The sequence below is a fragment of the Ictalurus punctatus genome, chromosome 6 (genome assembly GCF_001660625.3).
Source record: "Ictalurus punctatus breed USDA103 chromosome 6, Coco_2.0, whole genome shotgun sequence".
Taxonomy (NCBI): domain Eukaryota; kingdom Metazoa; phylum Chordata; class Actinopteri; order Siluriformes; family Ictaluridae; genus Ictalurus; species Ictalurus punctatus.
The window spans coordinates 25,228,967-25,254,833 of NC_030421.2; the positions used below are offsets into that span (position 1 = coordinate 25,228,967).

The window sequence follows — 25,867 nt, forward strand, 5'->3', positions numbered from 1 at the left end:
TGGGTGTGTCTAGTCTTATCTGCAAAAGGCCAGTGTGTCTGCAGGTTTTCAACCAGGAGTCACACTTGATTCCACCTGTTTAATCTGTTGATCTTGGCCTTCAATCATCTACTGGGTGCTGGCTCCTGCTTGGTTGGAATGAAAATCTGCAGCCCCTTGCGGATACATTTGGACACTCCTGTCCAATAGAGAGAAGTGATTTTGGCAGAGACCTCAGTAGTATAACATTATTGTGTTATACACCCACCCCATTCATAGCATTATGTCATTTCTATTGACAAAATGCATGTGGTGATTTATTAGAGAACAGGAGGGGAGCAAGTGAATTTCAGGAACTGAACATGGAAGGCATTGGAAAAAAAAGCCTCAGTGGTAGTATGTGGGACTGCGCAGTCACGGGAGAAGAGGGCTCGGAAATAAAATCAGCTGTCCCTCAGTGCTTGTTGGACAGAGTTAACATAGTGAGGCTGCTGGAGGAGCTGGTCTCCACCACCACAGCAGGATTGGAAAGACTGCTGGCACATTAGTTGACCTGCAGGCCAGGCTGAGCACAACTGACCCGATCTGTGGATTTCTGTCACACTTCACACTTGTCCATTTAAGCTAGATCTACTCGCAGTTGGTGAGTCAGTATCAACAGCTAATCTGTTTGTGTTTGTTGAATCGTGCAGTGGGTGATTATGAGGGCATTATTCTTATTATCAGGGTGACAAAGACAGGCAACACTTTTGTAGCTGTTTTGTAATAGAAATGGTGTAAATAAGTGGTGCATTTATTGATTGGCTTTCCTGGTCTAAAAGACTCAGAGCTGACTGATGCATTAATCGATTCCCTAGTACACTAGGAGAGTGGAAAACTATGCAGGTGTTTTCAGCAGATAAGGTAACATAACTGCTGATAACATAACTGCTGAAATTTCCAAAACTTGTCAAGATTATGCATATTCCTTAGCGCTGTGGTTTGTCACACTGGCATATTAACAACCCATTTGATTGAAGACTGACTGTCTTGTCCCATAGATGCCCCCATACCAAGCTGCTTACTGACTCATACATAAACAAAAGATCTATTGTATTTAAGCACTACAGGATTGTCAGAATATGTCTTGTCTTTGATAAAACTGAAGTATAATAAGGGATCCTCTATTGAATTTTTATTTTTTTTTTTGTCAAATTGTAAATCTGGGTGTGATTTACAATCACTAGTTAGTCTCTGGATAGTCATTGGGAGTTAGTTCAGAATTGTGGCTGAATTATCATGCAAACTATATTGGTTATTTAAAAAAAAAAAACTAGCTTATGTTCTTCCAGAACAAACTAGCAAATTTAGTGTAGTAAAAGTAAATATAGGAACCAATATATCTTGTAGTTTCAAAGGGATTAGAGGTGACTCACAATCTAGTTACATCATTATGGAGAACACTGTGCTCACACACACCAATGCTATTTTTTCCATTTTTGATACTATACTATATTACAATTTTCAGTATTTGCTGTTACCCAATACTGAATCTATACAGATACTCTTAGTAACCAAGCCGACACTCTGCAAGCTTTGATTGCCAAGTTATACAAGACATCGGAGGCACATGCTTTAAGACATTTCAGGTCCAAAAACATAACTCATATTCACAACATAAAATACATCAGCAGATGAGAAATTAATATGATATCGTTATTGATACACAATAGTTGTTTCACTTTATTAATTCTTGTTTGTTATTTATTTTTTACTTGTACTTTTCAGTAATACTGTATTTATAAATTGGACATTATACAATATGACATTCTAAATAGATTATCATATGAATTGCACATTTTCAGTGTCTTACCCCCTGTAATACAATCTTGTGTCTGTACTTAGATCCTTACACTGCAAAAATGGTTATTTTCTCTATGATTTTAGTGCTTTCTCTTTTCACTTAAGTGTGTAGTATTTAACCATTTAAAGAAACTGGAATCACTCACAGCTCAGATAAGCAGACTGTCAGATTTAACCTCGCCAGACTCTCTCATGTCTGCTCCCCTACAGGAAACCCGAGCCTCCTTGTTGCATTGGTTTAAAATAAGGTAGATTTATTTTTGCAGCTACATGGCGCCTAGATTACTTCACATTTCTGTTATGTGAGCTCTCAACTGAACATTACTTGTCACAAGATAGCCAAAAATTGTTGACACATTTTGACACAACAGACCGTTTCAGGTCACATGTCGATGGCTCAGGGGCACCATGATCTTTTATGTACATTTCAAAAATGCTTCACAGATAAAGGGTTTTTTTTAAACTTAAGTAACAGCAGGCAAACATATTTCCTGCCATGCAATGTATGCTCGACTCATTTCTCTTGACAGTTTGATTGCTTTTCTCTAACATGCCTCCAATGCCAGTGGGTCTAATTTAGGGTCAGAGACTGGTCTAGAACCAGGGAGGTCATAATGTATCAACGAGACTAGCAAAGTGAATGGCATGTGTTTCAAGCACTGTGCAGGCTGTTTATAAGAATTGTGTGCACATTTTGGCATGCAAACTATTTTTAAGGGTCTTTCAATTCCTTATTTACACCCCCTTCAACCAGGTCCTTTGTAAAGTCCAATAACTTATAGTATATTGGCTTTGATCATTTCTGGTGAGTTATGAGAAAGGATAGAGTAGATCTGACTGGAGTAGACATCTAAATCCTACTGTGTAACTGCCTGTCTGAGTGATATAAACCTTATGTGTTCTCCTCAATTATTCTGACAGGGCAAATATATATTTCATATATTATATTTTGTGACTACTGTTTAACATTTATATATTTTTTATTCATTCTGATCCCCTCTGTATGCTACTGTGGCAAAGGCATAATCATACAATTTGATTCATTTGATTAATAGTGAAAATGTTTAAAAATTAACATTTACTTAACAACATACCATTGTTATTGTAAATCATACAGTACAATCTCAGAAAAAGTGGTTTTCGTCTTCCTAAAACTGTTCTACTTGGTATCTTTTCTGATAGGGAAACACTTTCCCTACATAGAACCTACCTATATGGATTCCTTCAGGTTTGTATATAGATTTGACCTCTTTTTCTAAGCGTGCCCACTATGTATCTAGATGTAAATATAATGTAACCATATAGGAAGGTACCCATAATTTGATTGTTAAACTTGAGTAAAGGAAACGTGTTTAAAAACAGCTTTTTTAAGAAATGAAGAAAAAGGGTAGCGTCATAATTATTTATATCGCAGCAACATAATTATGCATTGCATTCGACATGACACTATTAACAATGTATTACAACTGGACCTTTTCTACTGCATGCCATATCAGATTGAATCAAATTTGTATGATGGGAATGGTCTACACAGAAATCATATTTACAAAAAATAGCATGTTTGTGTTGGATGAGGCACACAAAAAGGCAAAAATAAATAAATAAATCCTCTACATGCTATTACTAAAAGGAATCTGGACCACTCTCTTCATACAAATTTAATATTTATGGTATATTACTGGTCTACTCACCTTCTGAAATTATTCCCCAGTTACTAAATTTTTCATTTGAGAATGTCTGAAATATCAAAGAGTTATTGCACAAATCATGTTGGCAGAGCTGCATTCCTCTTCTTCATTCTTTATTCATTCTTGTTTTAGATGTTTAGTAAAGCATTTAAATGTTTGTTTATATTGTTATTTGAAGGTGAAAATGTCAAAGGACTGGAATATGACCACATAGAAATGTGTTTCATAGTTTCTGTACAGGAGTAAACAATGTCACTGCTTTGAACTATTACGACAGAACTGCACAACCACTGCACTTGTTTTAAGAGCTTAATTACTGAGTAAGTCAGGGCAGTTGGCTTAGAGACATTCTTCTCTCACACTGTGCACCTATGAAAGAGGTATATATAAACAGGTTGTATGTCTGGACTCACATGCAGCTTTCATTTTCCTCAGCTAATGAGAGTAATCCAGTTTGGGTGTGTGTACGTGTGTGTGTGTGTGTGTGTGTGTGTGTGTGTGTGTGTGTGTGTGTGTGTGTGTGTGTGCCCCAAAGGTATGGAAATGCTTGGGCTGGCAGCAGCTCATTATCTTAACGATGTTTTACAACAGGCAGTGAGACATAAATCTATAATCTCACATGTTTAATTGGACCGTCAGTGGGACATTGTGCAATTGATTTGAATAATACATTAAGAAGGAAGACATTCTTGATCCTTTGGAGTCCCATTTCAAGCTGGCAACATCCTGCATGATGCAAGTATAAGCTGGATATAGTAACAAAGTGACTTCATATGCCAACAACATAGAGTTAAATGCTTTAAGATATGGCTGACAGCCAGTCTGTTTTCTTGTCTAGATATAACTTCTGCACACTGTTGCTCAGGTAAACATTCACATGCCTCACACCCCAACAACCTCTGATAAATGCATATTGCAAGGATATAAAGATCCTCTGCCCTTAGAATATGAACTCCTTGTAAGGTGTGAAGCTATATTTAAGTTTTGATGAGTGGATTTTTTTTTATCTTGCACACACCATGATGTAACATGGTGTTACATGTTATGGAATTTATATTCCACTTATTTTATCTTTCTTTTTTTGTACACCTAATTTTACATTTTTATTTATTATGGAGAGTCTCACCACTAAAAATATTCCACTGTAGAAAGTTTATTTTTGTTCTATATAGTTGCGTATTGGGTGTTTATTTGATTAGATTTTTGTGTGTGTGTGTGTGTGTGTGTGTGTGTGTGTGTGTGTGTGTGTGTGTGTGTGTGTGTGTGTGTGTGTGTGTGTATGTGTATGTGTGTGTGTGGCTACAGGCAGCGTGGTGGTAGCCAGTGCTGGTCATCCTGAGGGGCCAGAACAGCAGAGGAGCAGGCCTCACTCTGAACCCATCCCTCTAAAGAACCGCATGGCAATGTATCAAGCTGCAGTCTCCAAGCAGGACACACCAGGCTTCTCCAATGGAGTACACAAGCTCACACATATGCAAAGATACACAAAACCATAACTGAACAGAAATTGCAATGTTTTGCACAAATTGCCTACATTATTATTGTTGTTGTTGTTATTGTTGTTGCCTGTATCCTTGGAAGATACACATAAAAATATTAGATCTGCCTTTGAATACGCTACTTTAGAGTTATAAAAGAATAGTGTTTAATAGCATGTGGTTGAACAGCTGAAGCTATGTAAGAGAGAGAGAGAAAAGAAATAGAGAAGATGAATTTGGATATGTATTATAAATATAATATATTACTTTCCCTTTCTTTTAATGTCATAAAGATTGCTTTTTGGATCTCTGTTCATGGCCCAAACCCCTATAAACTTGTGTATAAATTATTTTTTGACAGACCTGCTGTTTTTGCGCTACAATACTTTGCCCTTTTGGACAAATTCATTTGACTTTGCAATCATTTGCCATGCAAAACACAGAGGGCCTTAAATTAAAGACTTCAGTCCTGATACAGGACATCTAAATTTGTTTTGTGGTTGCAGCTGATGGCTTTGTAATGTTTTGAGAGTGGAATGTGATGACAGCTGATTAGTGTGGGTATTGCACACCTCTACAGAAGCCTTGCACTCTCTCTCTCTCTCTGTCACTTTACTTCCTTTATATTTCTGCAGGGCTTTTAAAATAGTATTACAATACAGTACTAAAGGTCACCCCTGCCCACTACAGGCCACCTATGCCCCCTACAAAATCCCTCTGCCTACTATAGGTCATCTCTGCCCCCTATAGGCCACCTCTACCCCAAACAAGGCATCTCTGCCCCCTTCATTCTCCCTCTACCCATTATAGACTACTGCCCCCTATAGGTCACTTCTGCCGCATACAGGCTCTCTTTGCCCACTCTAGACCATCTCTGCCCCCTGTAAATCATCTCTGCCCCACACAGGCCATCTCCACCCCCTTTAGGCCACTTTTTCCCACTATAGCCTATCCCTGCCCCCTATATGCTGCCTCACAGTTATACTGTGCAGATTAGCAGTTTGTGACAGTAAAGAAAGTATGGTGTGACCTAATATTAAAAAAATGTGTGTGTGATTTTCTTTGTGTATCTCTCTCTCTCTCTCTCTCTCTCTCTCTCTCTCTCTCTCTCTCTCTCTATGTCCACTTCACTAGGTCATGAATGAAGCTGATGTCTGCTCTGTGCCTGGAGGACTGGCCAGCATTCGCAGACAGTTTGAGAGTGAAGAGAAGTCTTCTACTCGCACAGCTACAAAGTTTCACCATACACAGCAATCTATGCAGGTAATTTCAGACTAATTTTCTAATAGTCTGCACAAAACCACAGTATGGATTACAGAGGATGTCAGCAATGGCCTAAAAGTTTATTGATTTTATTCCCTACTTCTAATAATAAAATTGTAATAGTAAAACAAAACTCAACCCCTAAAAAACAAGCGAACAATGTATCTGGAATATGGTGCTAAAGATGCATTCCACACATACCTTTTTAGTATTCACAAATGCTAATTGCATGCATGCAACACCTGTGTGAATGACTAGCAGCAAGAGATAGAAAATGTAAAAGCAGACTCAAGAGACCCAAATCCTGTAAAATCCTAGCCTGCCTATCCAAATTCAAGCCAACCATCCACACCAGTGCTTTCTTCCTGCATTCCCCACTCCCTGCAGTGTCTGACGTGCTGCTCTAGAGAAAAGATAAGGCTGAATACTGAACAAGAGTGGAGGCTTTAAAAGCTGCTTTCACTTCTGTTATTTATTTTTTTTTTTTTACAAATGCAACAATAGGAGCTAAAGTGCTTTGGGAGTTTACGTTGAAATATGCATTTCTGCCAGCTTGTCCTGTTTAGTCTCACTCTTTGTGAATTAATGTGAGACTGAAAACAAATTATACTGTTTATTTATTCACAAGCCAGATCTGTAGGCTGATGGTGACACTCCTGGAATGGAGATTTCATTCACAATGACACTGCAGCATGCTTCTCATTAATGAAGGGCCATCTCTATTGTTCTTGATGACGCATACTATAAGAACATTATTTAATCTTACTTGAATTGATTATTGACAGAATACGAGTTACTTCTAATGGGACTCATGGGAGAGAAGAATAATGTGTTTGAGATGTGCAGATAATACAAATCGATCAAGACGTTAAAAGATTAAGACTTCCTATAAAATAGAGAGATTTGTTGTTGATGTCAAAACAACTAGAGGTGTGTGTTAATTTGATTTGTATATGAACATGTGTTTTACCGCCCGACTTAAACTTAATTCTCATCCCCAAGTGATTTATTAACCGTATAAGTTACCAATTCTAACTGACTGGTATAGTGTTTGGGAGTTTAGGTCATGTGGATAAGCTGGTGCTGCGTGGATTGCAGTTGGCTGAACACAAAATAATGTACTGAGACAGGCAAAAAAATGCTCAAATTGCATGAGTATAGGCACCTTCTAAATTTGGTGAAGCCGTTGTCTACTCCTTGTAGATTTACGCCTAGTAGATCTACGCCTAGTAGATTGTTTATGTTAATTAATGATAAACAGTGTCTCTCTCTCTCTCTCTCTCTCTCTCTCTCTCTCTCTCTCTCTCTCTCTCTCTCTCTGTGTCTTTGTATACATCTTGACCTCACCTGAAACACTGTCTTCCATCACACCCAGGAAGTGTCAAACTCATCTGAGCTTTCAGTGAGAAGAGGAATTAAAGGAGGAGAATCCCAACAGGATGAAAGGGTACAGATGCACCTCAGGCAGTGCCTCTAATAACTAATCCACACAGGCAGTATAATGAAGCTACACAGGCAATCACAGCACTCTAATTTACACTGCCCTCCACTAATATTGGCACCCTTGGTAAATATGAGCAAAAAAGGCTGTGAAAAATTGTCTTTATTGTTTAACCTATTGATCTTTTGTTAAAAAAAAAAAATCACAAAAATACTCTGCTCTCACCGATATCAAACAATTGCAAACACAACACAGGTTTATCCTGCCCCCAATGTTTTGTTAAATATAGGTGTACAACAATTATTGGCACTCTGTGAATTCATATGAGAAAAATATATTACCATTCATATTTTTTAGTACACCTGGGTGATTAGGAACAAGAAGTTGTTCAACCATCACTTCCTGTTTCACAGGGATATAAATATGAGGGAACACATAGGCCAAATTCCCTTAGTCAATCATCACAATGGGTAAGACCAAGAGGTATAGCTGTGATATGCAGCTAAATGTTGTTGAGCTTCACAAAATGGGAAGTGGCTACAAGAAAATAGCACAAGCATTGAAAATTTCCTATATCAGGGCAATAATTAAGAAGTTCCAGTCAACTGGAAATGTTATGAATCAACCTGGAAGAGGACGTGTGTCTATATCGTCTCAACGCACTGTGAAGAGGATGGTTCGAATGGGCAAAAAATCTCCAAGGATCACAGCTGGAGAATTGCAGAAGTTAGTTGTGTCTTGGGGTCAGAAAGTCTTCAAAACTACAGTCCAAAGTCACCTACATCACCACAAGTTGTTTGGAAGGGTTTCAAGAAAAAAAGCCTCTACTCTCATCCAAAAACAAACTCAACTGTCTTCAGTTTGCCAGACACTACTGGAACTTCAAATGGGATCGGGTTCTATGGTCAGATGAAACCAAAATAGAGCTTTTTGGCAATAAACACCAGAGGTGGTTTTGGCGCACATAGAGAGGTAGCCATATGGAAAAGTCCCTCAAGGCCACGGTTAAATATGGTGGTGGCTCTTTAATGTTTTGGGGCTGTTTTTCTGCCAGAGGACCTGGATATTTTGTTAGGATACATGCCATCATGGACTATCAAATATCAACAGATATTAAATGAAAACCTGACTGCCTCTTCCAGAAAGCTTAAAATGGGCCGCATTTGGATCTTCCAGCAGGACAATGATCCAAAACATACATCAAAATCAACACAATAATGGTTTACTGACCACAAAATGAAGGTCCTGCCATGGCCATCCCAGTCCCCTGACTTGAAACCCATAGAAAACCTGTGGGGTGAACTGAAGAGGAGAGTCCACCAGCATGGACCTTGAAATTTGAAGGATCTGGAGAGATTCTTAATGGAGGAATGATCTCAGATCCCTTGCCATGTATTCTCCAACCTCATCAGGCATTAGAGGAAAAGACTCAGAGCTGTTATCATGGCAAAGGTAGCACAAAGTATTGACTAAACCAATAACTGCTGCATACCTATATTTAAAAAAATATGTTTCATTAGGATAAACATGTGTTTTGTTTGCAATTGTTTGATATCCATGAGAGTGAATTTGTTAAATAAAAGATCAAAAGATTTTTCACAGCCTACTTTGCTCATATTTACCAAGGGTGCTAATATTAGTGGAGGGCACTTTACTGTACATCTTCATAGACCTTTAAAGAGAACTGTATTATCATTTATGTTTTGCCTGTTTGCTACTCCATTGAGATACCAAATGTTGTAGATCGTCCTCCTCTAAAACTCCTAAGGAACCTTTAGAGCTACATGAGCCAAAACAACACTTTAACACAACTTTATTGCCCTTGGCTCCTACCGTTTAAATAAATCATGGTTTGTTGTGATTTACTAGTAGAAAGATGTAATTTGTAATGGCAATAATACAACCAATACTTGAATAGGTACATAAATTGCAGTAGGGTAGTCAATGAAACACTGATTACGGGTTTTGAGGCTGAATGTGGTTTATATTTTAGCACTTAATCTGGGTTATATTTATTCAAAATTTTTTAACAGGTTTCATATCAGACTGTTCACCAGGAAGTAGCCTCTAGTGATGAAAACCATCATGGTGAGAATGGTGAGAATTTATTGCATTGATCCGTAGCATTACATTTTTTATACAGTATTCTAAATTTTGAAGCATTTATTTGTTTTATTAACATACTCCTGCACTCAGAATCATGATTTTAAATGGTTAACTCCTTTTAGATGCCTCTTCTCTCTAATTCCCTCTCTCTTCCTCTCTCTCCTTCTCCATACACACACACACACACACACACACACACACACACACATATATATATATATATATATATATATATATATATATATATATATATATATATATATATATGTGTGTGTGTGTGTGTGTGTGTGTGTGTGTGTGTGTGTGTGTGTGTGTGTGTGTGTGTACAGGAAAGGAAAAGTACAGGAAAGAGCAGTAAACAATAGTAAATGAAACAAAGTCAATATTTGGTGTGACAAAAAAAATTAAATTAAAAATAGTAGTCTCAGGTACAATTAGTGCAGTTTTATAAGGAAATTAGCTGATAAGTTTTATTGAGCATGTTGCAGAACCAGCCACAGTTCTTCTGGAGACTTTGATTTTCGCACTTGCTTCTTATTTTCACAGCAAAACCCAGCAGCCTTCATTATGGTTTTTGTCTGAAAGTGTCTCTTACATAATATACTGCTTTCTTTAATGACACACAAACATTTTTCTGTAACATTTCATTTTGTGCTGGAAAAATAATGTTTGGGAATCTAAAATATTTTTTGTACTAACTTCATAATATAGAAGTCATCAAATAAAAAATCTATAAAAAAAAGTTTGTACAAAAAAAGATAGGGTGCCTAAAACTTTTGCATAATACTGTATATACACTACCAGTCAAATATTTGGAGACACTTGACTGAAATGTTTCTCATGATCTTAAAAACCTTTTGATCTGAAGGTGTATGATTAAATGTTTGAAATCGGTGTTGTAGACAAAAAATAATTGTGCCAACATATTCCTTTCTTCCATTAGAAAGCTATTTTATTTTTTAAAAATAAATAAATAAATTTAACGGATGACTTGGAGCAAAATATTCGGAAAAGCAGCCGATAAGTGTCCAGCATCGGTGGGAACTCCTTTAATACTGTTTAAAAAGCATATCAGGGGGATTCTTCAAGAAATCGATTGAGAAAATGCCAAGAATACATTTCCGGAAATTCTATGCAAAAAGGGTATCTACTTTGACAATGCTAAAATATAAAATTATTTTGATTGATTTTGGATTTTGTATCACAACATAATTCCCATTGTTTCATTTATGTTACTCCAGAGTTTTGATGACCTTGACTTTAATATTCTAAAATGTGTGTGTGTGTGTGTGTGGGGGGGGGGGGGGGGGGGGGGGGGGTTAAGTGAGTGTGTCTATATATATATATATATAGGTATTTGGGTTTTTGGGGTAAATGTGTTACCACAGTGCTAAATTAATTAATTAATTCTTCAGTAATCACTTTATCCTAAGCCACCTATTCCAGGAACATTGGGCACAAGGCACCATGCCAATCCATCACATTGCACCACACTTGCACACACATTCACACACTCATAGTCACCTGGGGCAATTTTAGCATATCCAATCCACCTACCAGCATGTTTTTGGGAGGTGTTAGGAAACGCTACATGGACAGTAACCCGAGATCAGAATCGACACCAGGGACCCGTAGCACTTTAAACTCCATTTAGGATCCCATGTAATAGGCTGAACAGCTTGAATCTAAAGGATGTTTGCCATTGTGGCCACTTGCCTTTTTGTAATAGTGAATTAAGCTATAAGAATTAACACTGTCTAATGTAGATTTTGGGGAAGGAGCATCTCATTTTTCATAGTCATATTTGCATATTCATGCTTATTATGAGTGTAATTGTGTATAGCTGCTTTGCCTACTTTAGTAGTTTCTTGGTCAAAATAGCCATGAAACAATGTATTATTTCACTTATACTATTAATTAATGGTTATTGTTAAATTTATGCAATCAGGGTTAATTCAAAATGTTTTATGCATGTGATTGCAGAAGAAGAAGAGTATTATCCAAAACTCTCAGCCAAAGAACTGGCGCGGCACTTTGAGAAAACCATTGAGGAAGCTGCTCCAAATAAGAAAATTAAGGTAATTACCCATTATTATAATTATTTTCCTCAGTCCACTGTGTTTGGGGGTATCATATACAGTATGTACACAATAATTACCAACCATCATAGTACTGATAACCATTATTTATTTTCTATGTCCATCTACTTTGAACACTGAAAGGGAGGGGGGGGGGGTTCTTTTTAAGCTTAATTGGCCTTTCATGTCAGATTTTTTTTATCAGTTATGAAAAAGGGCTCAGATACCTCTGCTGAATAATACAATCAAATTTTATTTCCCTTCAAAAGACTGAACATAAAGTGAACAATTCTCAGCAGCCCTTGGATGTAAACGTATCCCATCAGGCCCTCATGGGTGATATGTCTGTCCTATCAAATGATACAGTAGAAGATTCAGAAACAGATTCAGGGCATTTAGGATTTGTGCCTTTTAATGATGATGAAGACTTGGATTACTTACCTCCACCACCACCAGACTTACTGGAAGATCTCCCTGAAGACACTGGTTTCCCAGAGCCCCCTGAACCAACACCCCCAAAGAAGCACATCATTCACAAAGATCAATACTGTAAACAGAGAGAACTACTGGAAGTGAAGCGCTTATGCAAGCACATTCACCCTGATGTTAGGAAAGACCTGGAGCAAGATTTATATAATGAGGTAAATGAGATGGACATGGATGAGGAGATGGTAGGTGATGTACAGGATGCCATACACCAGTTTGAACACAGTGGTAGAAGCCCTAATTGGAGCCCAGAGAGAGGATATCTGGAATGGGATGAAATCCGGAGAGGGGAGGTACAGTCTATGCGCTGGATGTTTGAAAATAAACCTCTTGACTGCATTAAGGACTCTTCAGATGATGATGAGGACAGCGGAAATATAGTTCAGCAAGAAATCATAGCTGGAGGTGATGTAAAAAACACTGCTTTGTTGTTTGAGACTCAACCCATGTTAGAGATAGACACTAGTTACTCTGCAAAGAAATCTTCTTACAATGAAATAGGTAAAAAAGATGTTCGTGCAGCAGCCTGGTTGTTTGAAACAAAGCCAATGGACTCACTGAATAACATGCATGGTGGTGATGAGCAAACCAAAGAGGTTGTCTTCACAGAAGAAGCAACCCATGGTAACGTGAAATCTATCCAGTACATGTTTGAAAATCAGGGAATGGATTCTCTGGGTGATACTGAAACCGTGGATGAAAAGCACCTTCTAAGTCTGAAATCTGTCAGAGAGGAGATTAAAGCTGATGTGAAGATAACTGCCTGGCACTTTGAGACCCAGTGTATGTGTGTTTTAAGGGAGCACTCAGGTCAAATAGTGGAAATTACCTGTGTTCGCCGTGAAGAGACAGAGAAAGGTGATGTCAAAACATCACGGTGGCTTTTTGAGACACAGCCTCTTGACAAAATCAGCAACGACCTTTCCGAAGTTAGGCTTATCATCAGTATTTCATTGGAAGACAGTATTAAAGGTGATGTGAAAAAAGGAAGATGGTTATTTGAAACAAAAAAGCTGAATTCTTCAAATGAAGAGTGGGAAAGAATACTTGGACAACAGAAAGTGGAGATTCTTGGGGCTGATGTTCGCAAACAATGCATGGTGTTTGAGACTCAGCCCATGGATACTCTAAAAGATGATTCCATCTCCAGACCTATCACCACTGAAATCCTTGGTGCTGATGTACAAACGGTAAGACATTTATTTGAAACAGCACCATTAGAAGAGTTTAAGGAACTGCGAGAGGTGGGAAAGCTGAAAAAAAGGGTGACAACTGATGAAGACAAAGGGGACCTACGACACCAAAGATGGATGTTGAAGAATCCACCTCTAGAGGACATACAAATTGAGGATGATGAACTGGGGAAGCTAAAGAATATAGCTGCCTCAGAAGAAGAGAAAAGTGATATAAAACATCAGAAATGGCTATTTGAAAACCAAAGACTTGAAGATATCAGAGAGGAAAGGAAGGAAGTGATGAAAATGATTAACATTGAGCAGATAGATGAAGAAAGCTACAAAGGTGATGTGCGCAGGACTTGCTGGGTATTTGAGACTCAGTCTATGGACACATTAAAAGATGATTCGAATGCCAGACCCGTGAATACTGAAGAAATTATTGGAGGGGATGTTCAAAGTGCCAGACAATTTTTTGAAACTGTTCCACAAGATGAGTTGAAGGAACTTGCAGAAGTGGGGAAACTCAAAATAAGGGTGACAGCTGAAGAGGAGAAGGGTCATGTTCAACAGCAGAAACTGGTCTTTGAAAGCCAGCCACTAGAACAAATTAGAGATGAAAAAAAGGAAATAACTAGAACAGTGAATGTAGAGGATATTGAAAAAGTGGATGTAACAAATTGCATGCAAATCTTTGAAACATATGATATGAGCAGATATGATGAACGTCAGAGGATTCAAGTTGAAGGTGTGACCAAAGGCTCTGTACAATCAAACAAAGAGTTTTTTGAATCTACACCAATTTATGCCATGCAGGATTGTTCAGGCCACTATCATGAATTGAAAACTGTGAGGCATGAAGAGATAGTGAAAGGAGATGTGAAAACCTGTAAGTGGATGTTTGAAACCTGCCCTATTGACCAGTTTGATGAAAGTATAAGCAAGTACCAAGTCATTAAAGGGATTACTCAGCAAGAGGTCGAAACAGGTACAGTCAAAACAGCTAAATGGCTTTTTGAAACACAGCCTCTTGATGCCATCAAATACTTCAGCAATATTGAAGATGAAGAGTGTGTTATTAAAGAAACAACTGATATAGTGAAAGGTGATGTAAAGACCTGTAAGTGGCTATTTGAGACAAAACCGATGGATGTGCTATATGAAAAGGTTGAGCCCAAGAGTGAAAATGGAAATAACGAGGTTCATAAAGGTGATGTCAAATCTTGCACCTGGCTCTTTGAAACTCAAGCGCTTGACACCATCCGAGATGAGTCTGAGACTATATTGAAAGCATGCACTGCAAAACAAGAAGACATTCAGGGAAAAGATGTACGTACTGCTTGCTTCCTCTTTGAGACTGAGAACATTGCAAACAACACTGGAGAGGATGGATGCACTTTTAAGCAGGTGACTGAGATTGATATCCAGTCTGGAGATGTATCACGAATGAAATACATATTTGAGAACCAGTCCTCCGATGTCATGACCTCGACCTCGGAGGAATTCATGCGCCAGCTGAGGTCAGACCAGGTTGAGGACATTAAAAAAGGAAATGTAGGAAACTGCAAATGGCTCTTTGAAAACCATCCAATAGATACAATCCATGAGAACCCAGAAGAAGTAAAGGAGACACGCACTGTGATTGACATCCAAGGAGGCAATGTGGATAATGGCCGATTAATTTTTGAGACCTGTTCTTTAGATAAAATCCAAGAGATCTCTTCTGAGTCAGAGATGACAAAACTCCAGAGAATAATCTGTGAGGATGAGGAGAAAGGAGATGTTAAAAATTATGCAATGATGTTTGAAACTCAGCCACTTTATGCAATCCAGGACAAAGAAGGACATTACCATGAAGTGACGACACTTACAAAAGAGGAGATACTGAAAGGGGATGTAGTGGGTGCCCGTTGGTTATTTGAAACAAAGCCTCTTGATTCCATTAAAGATACTGATGAAGTCTACCTAATCAAAGCTGTTACTGAAGAGGATGTTGTAAAAGGTGATGTCAGTTCTGCTAGATGGAAATTTGAAACCCAACCTCTTGACAACATTACTGACCACTCTTTTAAAACTGTGGAAGACATTAGAGGGGGTGACGTCAAGGCAAACAAAGAGCGCTTTGAATCTGATTTGATGTCACAGAACTTAGTCCGAACTGTTAGCATGAGTGAGATTCATGAAGGCAATGTAAGGGCAGCTAAGTGGATGTTTGAGACTTGCACCATTGATCAGATCCATGGGGAAAACACAGAAAACCAGATGGAGACAGTTGTTGTGGAAGAACAGGTCAAAGGAGATGTAAAACAGTCTGTGTGGTTGTTTGAGAAAAATCCACTCAATAGCATCAATGAAAAGGGGGAGACGCAGCTCATCCATGAAGAAATACCCAAGGGAGATGTGAAAACAACAACTTGGCTTTTTGAAACTACTCCATTTCCTGACTTCAATGAGAACAGTGCAGTGAAACCTGAAATCATTGGTAAAAGTATAAAAGAAACTCTTAATGAACTATACAGTCACAGAATGGTGGAATCCAAAGGGATTATAATAGAGACTGATGAGATTGGGGATGTGCGCATGGCTAAGTATAATCTAATGAATAAAGAGCCCCCTGAAATTCAGAAGGAAGAAATCATCAAAGGAGACTTGCAGAACATCATGATGAATCTCCTCTACAAGCAAGAGACAAAACAAAAAGGAATTGTTATCAGTGCACAGGAAAGAGGAAATATCAGTAGCACTGTGGAACAGCTGTTCAACCAGGAGACTGGCATTAATGTAGAAAAAGAGGAAATTATTCAGGGTGACATTCAAGAAGCCATAAACAACCTACTGAAGGAGGAGAGCACGGGTAAGCAAGGCATTCTTATTCAGGAGGATGAAAAAGGAGATGTTCGGATGACTGTATATTCTCTTTTTAATAAACAAGAGGATACCAATATTGAAAAAGAGGATGTGATCAAAGGCAATGTAAAAGGCTGTCTAGAAAAACTTTATAATCCAGGAACAGAACAGATTGTTAAAATGAAGGTAGATGACACAGAAAAGGGCAATGTGAGCTTTTATTCAACCTGCATTGAGTCAGGGGCTCTGGACTACCTGAAAGAGCTCAGAGCAGAGCATGATGAGATAGAAATAAGTAAGCAAGAAAAGGAAGAAATTGTTGGTGGTGATATTAGAGGGACAAAACAAAGCCTTATGCATAATCAGGCTAAAATCTGTCGGCTTGTGGATAGGGAAGATATTGTGCCTGGTGATGTCCATAACGCAGTCAAGGTTTTCATGACAGAGCCTTCAATTGAACATCTCCAGAAAGAAGAAATAGTAGGAGGTGATTTAAGAGCCACTCTAAACTCACTGACACAGTCTATAAATCAGTCGGTTGTTCTGGAGAAAGAGGAGATTGTTAAAGGTGACATATCCACTGCCCTCAAGTCTCTTCAAGATGCCCAAATGCATCCTAAAGAGGTAGAAAAGCCTGAAATCATCCCCGGCAACATCAAAGGAGCATTGAAATCACTGAAAGACTTGGCTACTGATAAAGTTGAAATTATTATTGAAGATTTAGTTCCAGGTGATATCAAAGGTACATTAAAATCTCTAGAGGAAGCCAAAGGAGCAGTAAGGGAGGTGGAGAAAGAAGAAATTGTAAAGGGTGACATTAATTCAGCCTTGCAGAGTCTACAAGAAGCTTCTAATGAGCGAAAGGTTTGCCAGCAAGAGATAGAAGTTCAGGGAAATGTGAAAGGGACAATTCAGCTCTTATTAGAACCTCCTTCTACTCCCAGAATGCAACGCAGGGCCAGCACAGAGGGTGATGTCAAGCTGTCAATAAAATCATTATATGAGACACAAGAGCAGGTGCAGTCAGAGAAAGAAGAGATGATAAAAGGGGATGTTAAGGGTACAATAAAATGCTTGCTAGAAACAGCACAACGAACAAGCCCAAAGATTCCCAGAAGAGAACCAATAAGAAAAGTGAAAGTTCCCAAAGTAAAATTACAGTCTCCTTCTCAAAACGATATCCAGTCTTCTCCCAGTACAGTGAAGAATTTAACCAGAAACAGTCAGACACTGAATGCACAAGAACTTGAAACCACCAAATCAGTGCAAAACGAATCCACATCTCAAGAGAAAAACACACTCATCAATCAAAACAGAACTAATCCACAGGAATCAAAAACCACTGTGCTAGAACACAAAACAATATTACAGACTCATGAGGTTAAAACTTTAAAGACTGAATTCCGCAACCTCAAAACAAACCTTAAAGGTGTAAAAAGATCAAATAAGACCAAAGACAGAAAGCAAGAGGTTCCTGTACCATATCTCCCAACTTCACTTCCTGAGCATGAGTTCCCTGCTCCTCCAACTCCTCCTCCAGTTCATGATAGCCTTTCCTTTCCTACCTCTCCCATTATCCAGGGTGATAATGACCTTCCTCCACCACCCAGTCCTCCTCCTTGTGACTTGATAACATCAGATCCTGACCATTTACCTCCCCCACCTACTCCACCTCCTCTTGCTGCAACTGAACAAGAGTTCCTTCCCCCTCCTCCAACTCAGATGGAGCTAGACCTCATTCCCAATATAACACCAACCAAGCCTAGTAAACTGACAGTAAAGCCAGTCAAAGCTCCGGTCCTGTGTAAAGTACCAAAGTTGGAGCCAGTCATACATCTTGACAAAATGGGTATACATTCCAGATCAGCTTTGCAAGTGCCTAAAAACACAGAAACAGTGAAAAAAATCAACTCAGCAGAGACAGAATATATGGTTTTGTCGGCCTCATCCACTCTGGTCTCATCTGAAATCCAATCATCCATTTCAGTGGAGCCACCTGAGTCTCCACATCCTCCCTTGGGTCTCATTCCACCAGATTCACCACCGCCACCATCTCTGATAAGTAACTTCAAAACTCCATTAATTAAAGCTGAGCAAAAATACAGAGAGCAGCTAAAGGAGAGCCACACATCATCCAGCTCACCAGCCTTTGAAACTGACATGCGTGAGTCCGTCAGTACAGCCCTTGAAATGCTTTCCTCGGGAGGGAAGAGCACTGAACATTCTGAACAAGGCGTACCATTTGATTTTCCTCAAGAGAAAACAGGAAATAATGTGACCAAAATGACATCAGACTCAGAGATGTATGATTCATCTAACAATGATGCACATTCAGAAGCTCCACCAAGCAAGCCTTTAATCTCTACTACAAATAAAAAATCTCCTTCTGAATCTCCCATTATTTCCTCAGCTAAGCAGTCTGTTATCTCTAATCTAATCAGCTTTAATCAAAGCACTTTGGTTCAGCAGCAGACCACATCTACAACATCTAAAAAGAAGAAAAAATACCGGCCCATGACAACCAGTACTCAGCAAGTGACCTCTACTTCTGTTAAACTGTCAGAGATGGTTAATAGCAATTCTGCACAGGTAACCACAAATGTACTGAAACTAGGTGAAGAAAAAGATCATCCAACTGTCTCTACAGATGACTTTATCAGTAGTGCATTTGAGATCGAAAGTGTCAAGAAAGATATTGTAAATAATAGTTTAGCTGAAAAATCTGCAGTCAATGAAAGTAAGAAAATTAATAACTCTGTAAAAACAGGCCAGAGAAAGACGTCCCCTGATCAGAGCAACCCTACAAAGGAAAACGTAGACACTGCAATTAAAGAAGCTGAGCAAAAGGTTCAAAAAGTGAAGAAAGGACGCAAGAAAGATGAGGGCATAGAAGAAAAGCCAGCAGCTCAAACGGTGAAGGTGGTACCAAAAAATGTCCAGGTGAGTGAGAACAGAGAAAGGAAAGTTACAGAGATTAAAGTGGAAAAACAGGCCACACAAAAGCAGGTTGAGGATGGTCTTGCCTCTCCAAAGAAAAAAAAGAGAGCTAAATGCAAGAAAGATAAGGACACAGCTCAACAAGCCCAGGGGCAAACACAAAATAATACCACTCTTCCTCTGCCTGCTTCCCCCTCAGAGGTAAAATCTCCAGTTTTGACATCTAATCAGAAACAAGAGGAATTTGCGATGGTGCAGACCCACAAAACCATTCATGGAGAACACATTGCCGTCCACAAAGAGATCACCATCACAGAGAGTAAAGTTCAGCAAAGTTTGCAGCAACAGGGCACTATGGTAAAGTCTCAAAAACAGGCCAAGAGTTCTCTGAAAAAGAAAGAACTAGTTGACAGCCAACAGAAATCTAAAGATGAAAGCATAAATGTGACAGGGGAGTTGACACAAAGGAAGCCTTCCAAAACTTTGACAGAGAGCACAGAGGCATTACAAAGATGTACAGAAGCTCAGAAGTTGCTGTCTTATATCTCAGAGTTACAGGAAGTTATAGAAAAAATGGACTCCAAGAGTGTGAAGACATTACTCAATGAAATCCCAGAGTGGCTTATTGGACCAGAGGAAAAGAATAGCTTGGTGAAAGCTGTAGATGAACATAATTTGGAGAAACTCGAAGAAATTGTAGCTCATGTACAGAATCTCATTCAGGTAAAACTAATGGATGTTGAAAGAAATGTTGCAACTACTGAAAAACATGAATGTGAAGCTACATCTGAAAAAGTGGTTTCAGGCAAGGCTGCTCAAAGGATTTCAAAAATGACTATAGACTCCAAAAAAGTTGAAACTAAAAAGAAAGTAGTGGAGAAAAAAAACACTCGTGAAAGCCGCAAGCAGCAAGGCAAGAGCAAAAATCCTCCTGACCCCAGATCACTATCACCTTCATTAAAAATGCGCTCACCCTCACCCACATTTATCACCATTGAATCCACAAGAAGAACTGACTCACCACAAAAAGTAGTGTCATCACCTCCACCAATGCCACCTACCCCTCCACCACGCAGGTCTGAAACACCTACATCACGTTTAAGCAGAGCTTCTCCATCACCCACTCTAGGGAGAGCCAGCAGTCTATCAAGGCTTAGAGAAGCAACGGCTAAACTTTCTCGTGGACCCTCACCTGATCCTGTGCATCACCCTGTGTCAGTCAATGGGAAGAAGTCTGAGATTGTGGAAATTCCATCCACATTTCATTGTCAAATTAAAACTGATTCCAAGCCTGCTGAGAATGGAAGGATTCTGAAAGAGCGTAAAGTCTCTGAATGTTCAGAGGAACCAGCTAAACTTTCTCGTGGACTCTCACCTGATCCTGTGCATCACTCTGTGTCAGTCAATGGGAAGAAGTCTGAGATTGTGGAAATTCCATCCACATTTCGATGTCAAATCAAAATCGATTCTAAGCCTGCTGAGAATGAAAGGATTCTGAAAGAGCATAAAGACTCAGAGGAAGAATGTTCAGAGGAAGCTGTCTCAGAAAAGGTGACCTCAATTCAACAGAGGACCGAGGAAGTACAAAAAAACATCAATTATATTCCTGAGCATTTAAGGCTGGATACAGAGGAAGGTGAAACTAAAGTTCCACAGAAAGAAGGTTTTCCAAATATTGACTTGTCTGGACAGGTCAGAAAATTTGAGAGCCCAGATGCAAAGACATACACCAGTAAAAAACCTACTGACATCCTAGATCAGTCTGGCATTGAAAGTGAAGCCTTAGATAGACCAGACAACAACATCAAGGTTGTAAAAGACATTTTTGAAATGGCTGAGCAAAGTTCCTCTGTGAAAGAACAGAAAAACAAACAGGAGGAGCAGGCATCAAGAGTGAGTGAAATCATGGCTCAAGATTCAAAGCCTGATATTCAACAGATCTCTCAAGAGACCACACCTCTGCCTCTGCTCAAAGATGTAGTGCTGGAAAAGTCTGTCGATCCATGTGGCTTTTCAGAGACGAAAAACGTTACAGAGCATTACTCCACTGTCGATGAAGATGGCAGGAAGATAACCGGGACAAGAAGTACCACAACCATATCTAAACATTCTGAGAGTGTTGTGTCACAGTGCAGTCCATTCTCTTATGCTGATGCTGTGAAGAAAAAGGCCCCGGAGGTGAATTTATCCCCCGAGTCCTCTGCTGAAGAATTATTGAAAAAATTCCATGAGATGTGGACTGAGAGTGAGAGTGTGTTTAAAAGCCTAGGCTACAGTGTCTCAGGTGAGGGAATCTAACTGGCTATCAGATTAAAGAGAGATTGCTGTGACTGACAAACATGCTAACATTGCATGATAGGACTGGACCTGCAAGCTGATGCAGAATCCGTGTCTGCAAAACAGACTATAGTTAAACACATCCATACTGCATGTGTTTGCAGTACTCAGAATACATATACAGTGAGGGAAAATAAGCATTTATTTATTTATTATTAACACTTTTTTTTGTTGTTATTTATGTAATATACTTTTAGCACATATTTCCACTTCAAATTTACACACATAATGTCTGTTGACTTTGTACTTACAGTAATTGCTACCTGGTGTGTGAAATCTTACCAATCATGGTGAAATATTTTCTAATGATGCCAGGTGCAATTTACATGAGAGCATTGTTGTTGTTTTTTTGTTTTTTTTTTGCAGCATTTACATCCAGAACTTGATTTATATTTATGTAGCCTTTACATGTGTATTTTATAATATAGAACCTGAATAATTTTTCTTTAGCAGCTTTCTTTCTTTTTAAACATTATTATGTTTAACATTATTATTTTAACATTATTATTATAATTATCTTTGTTTATGCTTATGAATACATACCATACTTTTTTGTTCATAATTACAAAGATTAAGAAAAAGTCAAAAGACATTATATGTGTAAATATGAAGTGTATATATGCACTGGAGGTGTATTAAATAACAAAACCCACAATGTTTGAATATGCATTTTTCCTCACTATATTTATGGTTGACAACTAAGTGGGTTCCTGCATGCCTAGACTTGATTTAATGCATCGGTTTTCAAGCTTTATCTCACATATAACATTTCTATTTCAGCATGCTCTCAGAGGAAGACAATTAGTGATATTCAATATCTAAAATTGCATTACATAATCTTCCCTTGCAGCAAAGGAGTAGACTTATTAGTTTACCATTTTGTTTGCCGCTTAGTTGGAAGTGCCATTTTTAACGACCTCCTTCATCTCAGCCTCATTTTAATGGGGACAGACTGATATGATCAGTTTGGAATAAGATGAACAAAAACTTTTCTAAATAATTACATTCAACAAACCTAAAAGAAAAATAACCAGAGAAGAGATACACATAAGAGAACGGGAAGCGCAAAAAGAGCAGGCCTCCAAACACTCTGAGTGTTAAATGTGAGGTTTTGGGGTGCCCCCCCCCCCCCTTCCTAATTATTATTTTTTTAAATCAGATTTTAATTTATGGATCAAGTCAGACATGTACCTGAAGAATCTCCAACAAGAACAATGACTAATTTAGACCTTTGTTTATATTAAGTAATCATTACAAACTATTACTACAGACCTTTAATCAAAATACTATATTTTTATTGCAAAACACACACATACTACTGTCTATTTTGAAACATTTTCTTGTTTATGTTAGAATGTGCTAGTCTGTAATGTATGCTTCAATGAGCTCAGGTCTCTCAGGCAATGCTAGATATTTACAGAATATTCTAAATGTATGTTTATTCCTGTAAATATTTTGTTTTATAATTAGCTAGTATTTCCTTAGTTTGTCTTATCATCTAGCACTGTGGATACCTAAGACACAGAAAGTAAACTAACTTAAGGCTTAACTCGGTTTGTTTTGTTTACCTCTTTTCAGATTCGAGTTCCAAAGTCGGAGCTGTGCACAGTGTGTCGGACGAGAGTGTATCCCATGGAGGGTCTGATAGCAGACAAAAAGAAATTCCATAAATCCTGTTTCTTCTGTGAACACTGCAAAAATAAATTAAGGTATGCCATTTTCCTGTTTACACTCTGCAGTATGCCTTTAAAATCTTTAAAAGTTTGACAAACTTGTATAGCGTGAATTATAAAAATACATCTAATTACTACAGTAACTGCAGTGTACATGACTGAAGGTGACATGAGATGACATGAGATCTGTGAACAATTCCTTTCTTTATAATAATCAACAGCCTTGGAAACTATGTCTCTCTCCATGGACATTTATACTGCCCACCGCATTATAAGCAGCTCTTCAAATCTAAAGGACATTTTGATGAAGGATTTGGACAAAGGTCTCAGAAAGAATTGCTTAGTGGAGGATATTTAATGAATGCCACTTCTGAAGAACCTGACTGGAGATATTCCCTTTCACAAAGCAGCTTCAGTTCTGTGTCAGACATCTATGAAAAAGTATCCAAGGTACAAGATAAATCTGATCAAACCCCTCAAAAATTAAACAAACATTGTTTAGTGTGGCCCCCTCAGACTGACCCACCGAAGAAGACATTTACCATGGACCAAGATATACAGTTAGTAAAACCAGTGTGGCCTCCCAAGAGTGAGTCTTCAAAGTCTCCAAAACACCAGAGACAGAAAGTATCAAAGATTATTACACCTCATCCATAAGACATTAAGGCCGCCTGGGTGCTTGAGGCAGAGGCACCTCATACATGCTGAAATCTACATAAGAATGACAAGATGATCCAAGGAATTACAGAATGTCTCAAAACAGGTGAATATTTAATGAGGAATGAGCACTGAGAGAAACAGGATAATCTTTGATGATTCTGTGATAGATATTGATATAAATATTGATGAGAATGTGATGAGGAAGTAGAATTATGTCAATGCATGTACTGAGGGTTTATGGTTAGAAAGAAATTAAATGTAAAAGGATGTGAAATTGTGTGAAAGATCATTTGGATAGAGACAAGAAGATAGTAATAGCATACAAATTCATAATTCACTCTGCAATTAAACTTGATAGTAATTAAATGATTGCTTGTTCAAATCAGAGAAATGGAGGGAAATGAAATGGATAACAAGGTGCCATATGTAAAGATCTCAGTATGTGCTGCTAATGCACTAAACACTTTTGTCTTACAGTATATGAATTATAACTCACTATTTTTGCTTGGCAAAAATATTCTGTATAACATTTTACCTTTTATAGTGTCCATGGAGAGAGTACAGCTATCATACAAATGTTAGATTTTCCAATTTGCCCCAATTTATATTCTGTCTATGGTTAGATACCTTTGGAAGCACCTGGGGTGCAGTGTAGCAAATGATAAAACTGAGTAAATAATTTTTCTTATGTAAATGTCATATCTAATTGGTACTTGTTTATTTTGGTCACTGGTGTCCTACTCTAAAGAGAAAATATTTTTAAATGGACATTAATTTCAGAATAGTCTTTGTTTGTATAAGAGCAATCGTTTATTCAGGTCAGGCTGGTTCACTGGTGCATCTTGCAAATTTATTGATCTAAGAAAAATAAACAGCTCTTATGTTCAATGTCTATGTTGTATTTCATTACCTAGGGCATTTTCATTCATTCTTTCATTCATTCATCTTCAGTAAGAGCTTTATCCTGGTCAGGGTCATGGTGGATCTGGAGCCCATCTAGGAACATTCATGGATGGGATGCCAGTCCATCTCAAGGCACCATGCACACACATTCACAAACTCATTCAGACATTTGGGGAATTTGGTGTAGCCAATCCACTTAGGAAGGAAACCGGAGAACCTGAAGGAAACCCATGCAGACGTGGAGAAACATAGTAACCCAAGCTCATAATTGAACCAGGGACCCTGGAGCTGTGAGGGGCAAAAATACCCCTGTCCTCCAACACCTTTATTACATTAAATAGTTAAATGTACAAGATGAACAAAGCATGAGCATCAATATTTTGCATATAATACTGAGATGTATTTAAACACCAAATGTTAGGCTCTGATGAATATTTTTGCATTTACTGCAACTTTTTTCCACTACTGATGTGCACCTAGTTACATATGTACAATAAAAGTAACATATTCCATATTAAACAATATTATTTTTCCTATCTGTATTATTTTTCAAGCTTAAGTTCATTAAGTAAGCCACCGGCTATGACTTAAATACATATCTCTTATTAAAAACTGACCTTAGGGAAATGGTGAGTTGAGAATCAGATGTGTTATTGAATACGAGAATTAACTTCCAGCTACTAATACACATGTACATCAAGTACATCTCAGTCTTATGGCAGAGATTCAATGCTCCACCACTAAAGCCCAACAAGAGTAATGTATTGAGCATTATATACACACATTTTGAACAAAAAAAAACCTCATCAAGTGTTATTTGAATAGTTAATTGTTCTGTTATTTTTCCTTAAACATGAAGTATATATATATGTATGATTTATTAGGAGTCAAAACATCTTCAAGGCTTTATGGAGAACTTGCAGAACTACAAAATTTACATTACATTTTACATATAACACAGCTGACCTACAAAT

The 25,867-nt window shown here is 38.1% G+C and overlaps 1 protein-coding gene across 1 annotated transcript; it reads left to right on the forward strand.

Moving 5' to 3' along the window:
• Window positions 1–409: 409 nt before the first annotated feature.
• xirp2b (xin actin binding repeat containing 2b) lies at window positions 410–24,882 on the forward strand. Its single transcript, XM_017470670.3, has 9 exons — window positions 410–622; window positions 4,815–4,963; window positions 6,122–6,250; window positions 7,626–7,697; window positions 9,725–9,788; window positions 11,781–11,875; window positions 12,145–21,604; window positions 23,236–23,366; window positions 23,552–24,882. Exons 2-8 carry the CDS (start codon window positions 4,907–4,909, stop codon window positions 23,325–23,327), a joined length of 9,969 nt encoding a protein of 3,322 aa, XP_017326159.2. The 5' UTR covers window positions 410–622; window positions 4,815–4,906; the 3' UTR covers window positions 23,328–23,366; window positions 23,552–24,882.
• Window positions 24,883–25,867: the final 985 nt, after the last annotated feature.

Bases quoted from the DNA above. Each gene is read 5' to 3' on its own strand.
- xirp2b (XM_017470670.3), top strand. From the start codon at position 4,907: ATGGCAATGTATCAAGCTGCAGTCTCCAAGCAGGACACACCAGGCTTC. The intron at 9,789-11,780 runs GTGAGAATTTAT...ATGTGATTGCAG, and splicing joins AAACCATCATGGTGAGAATG to AAGAAGAAGAGTATTATCCA. The intron at 21,605-23,235 runs GTGAGGGAATCT...ACCTCTTTTCAG, and splicing joins CCTAGGCTACAGTGTCTCAG to ATTCGAGTTCCAAAGTCGGA.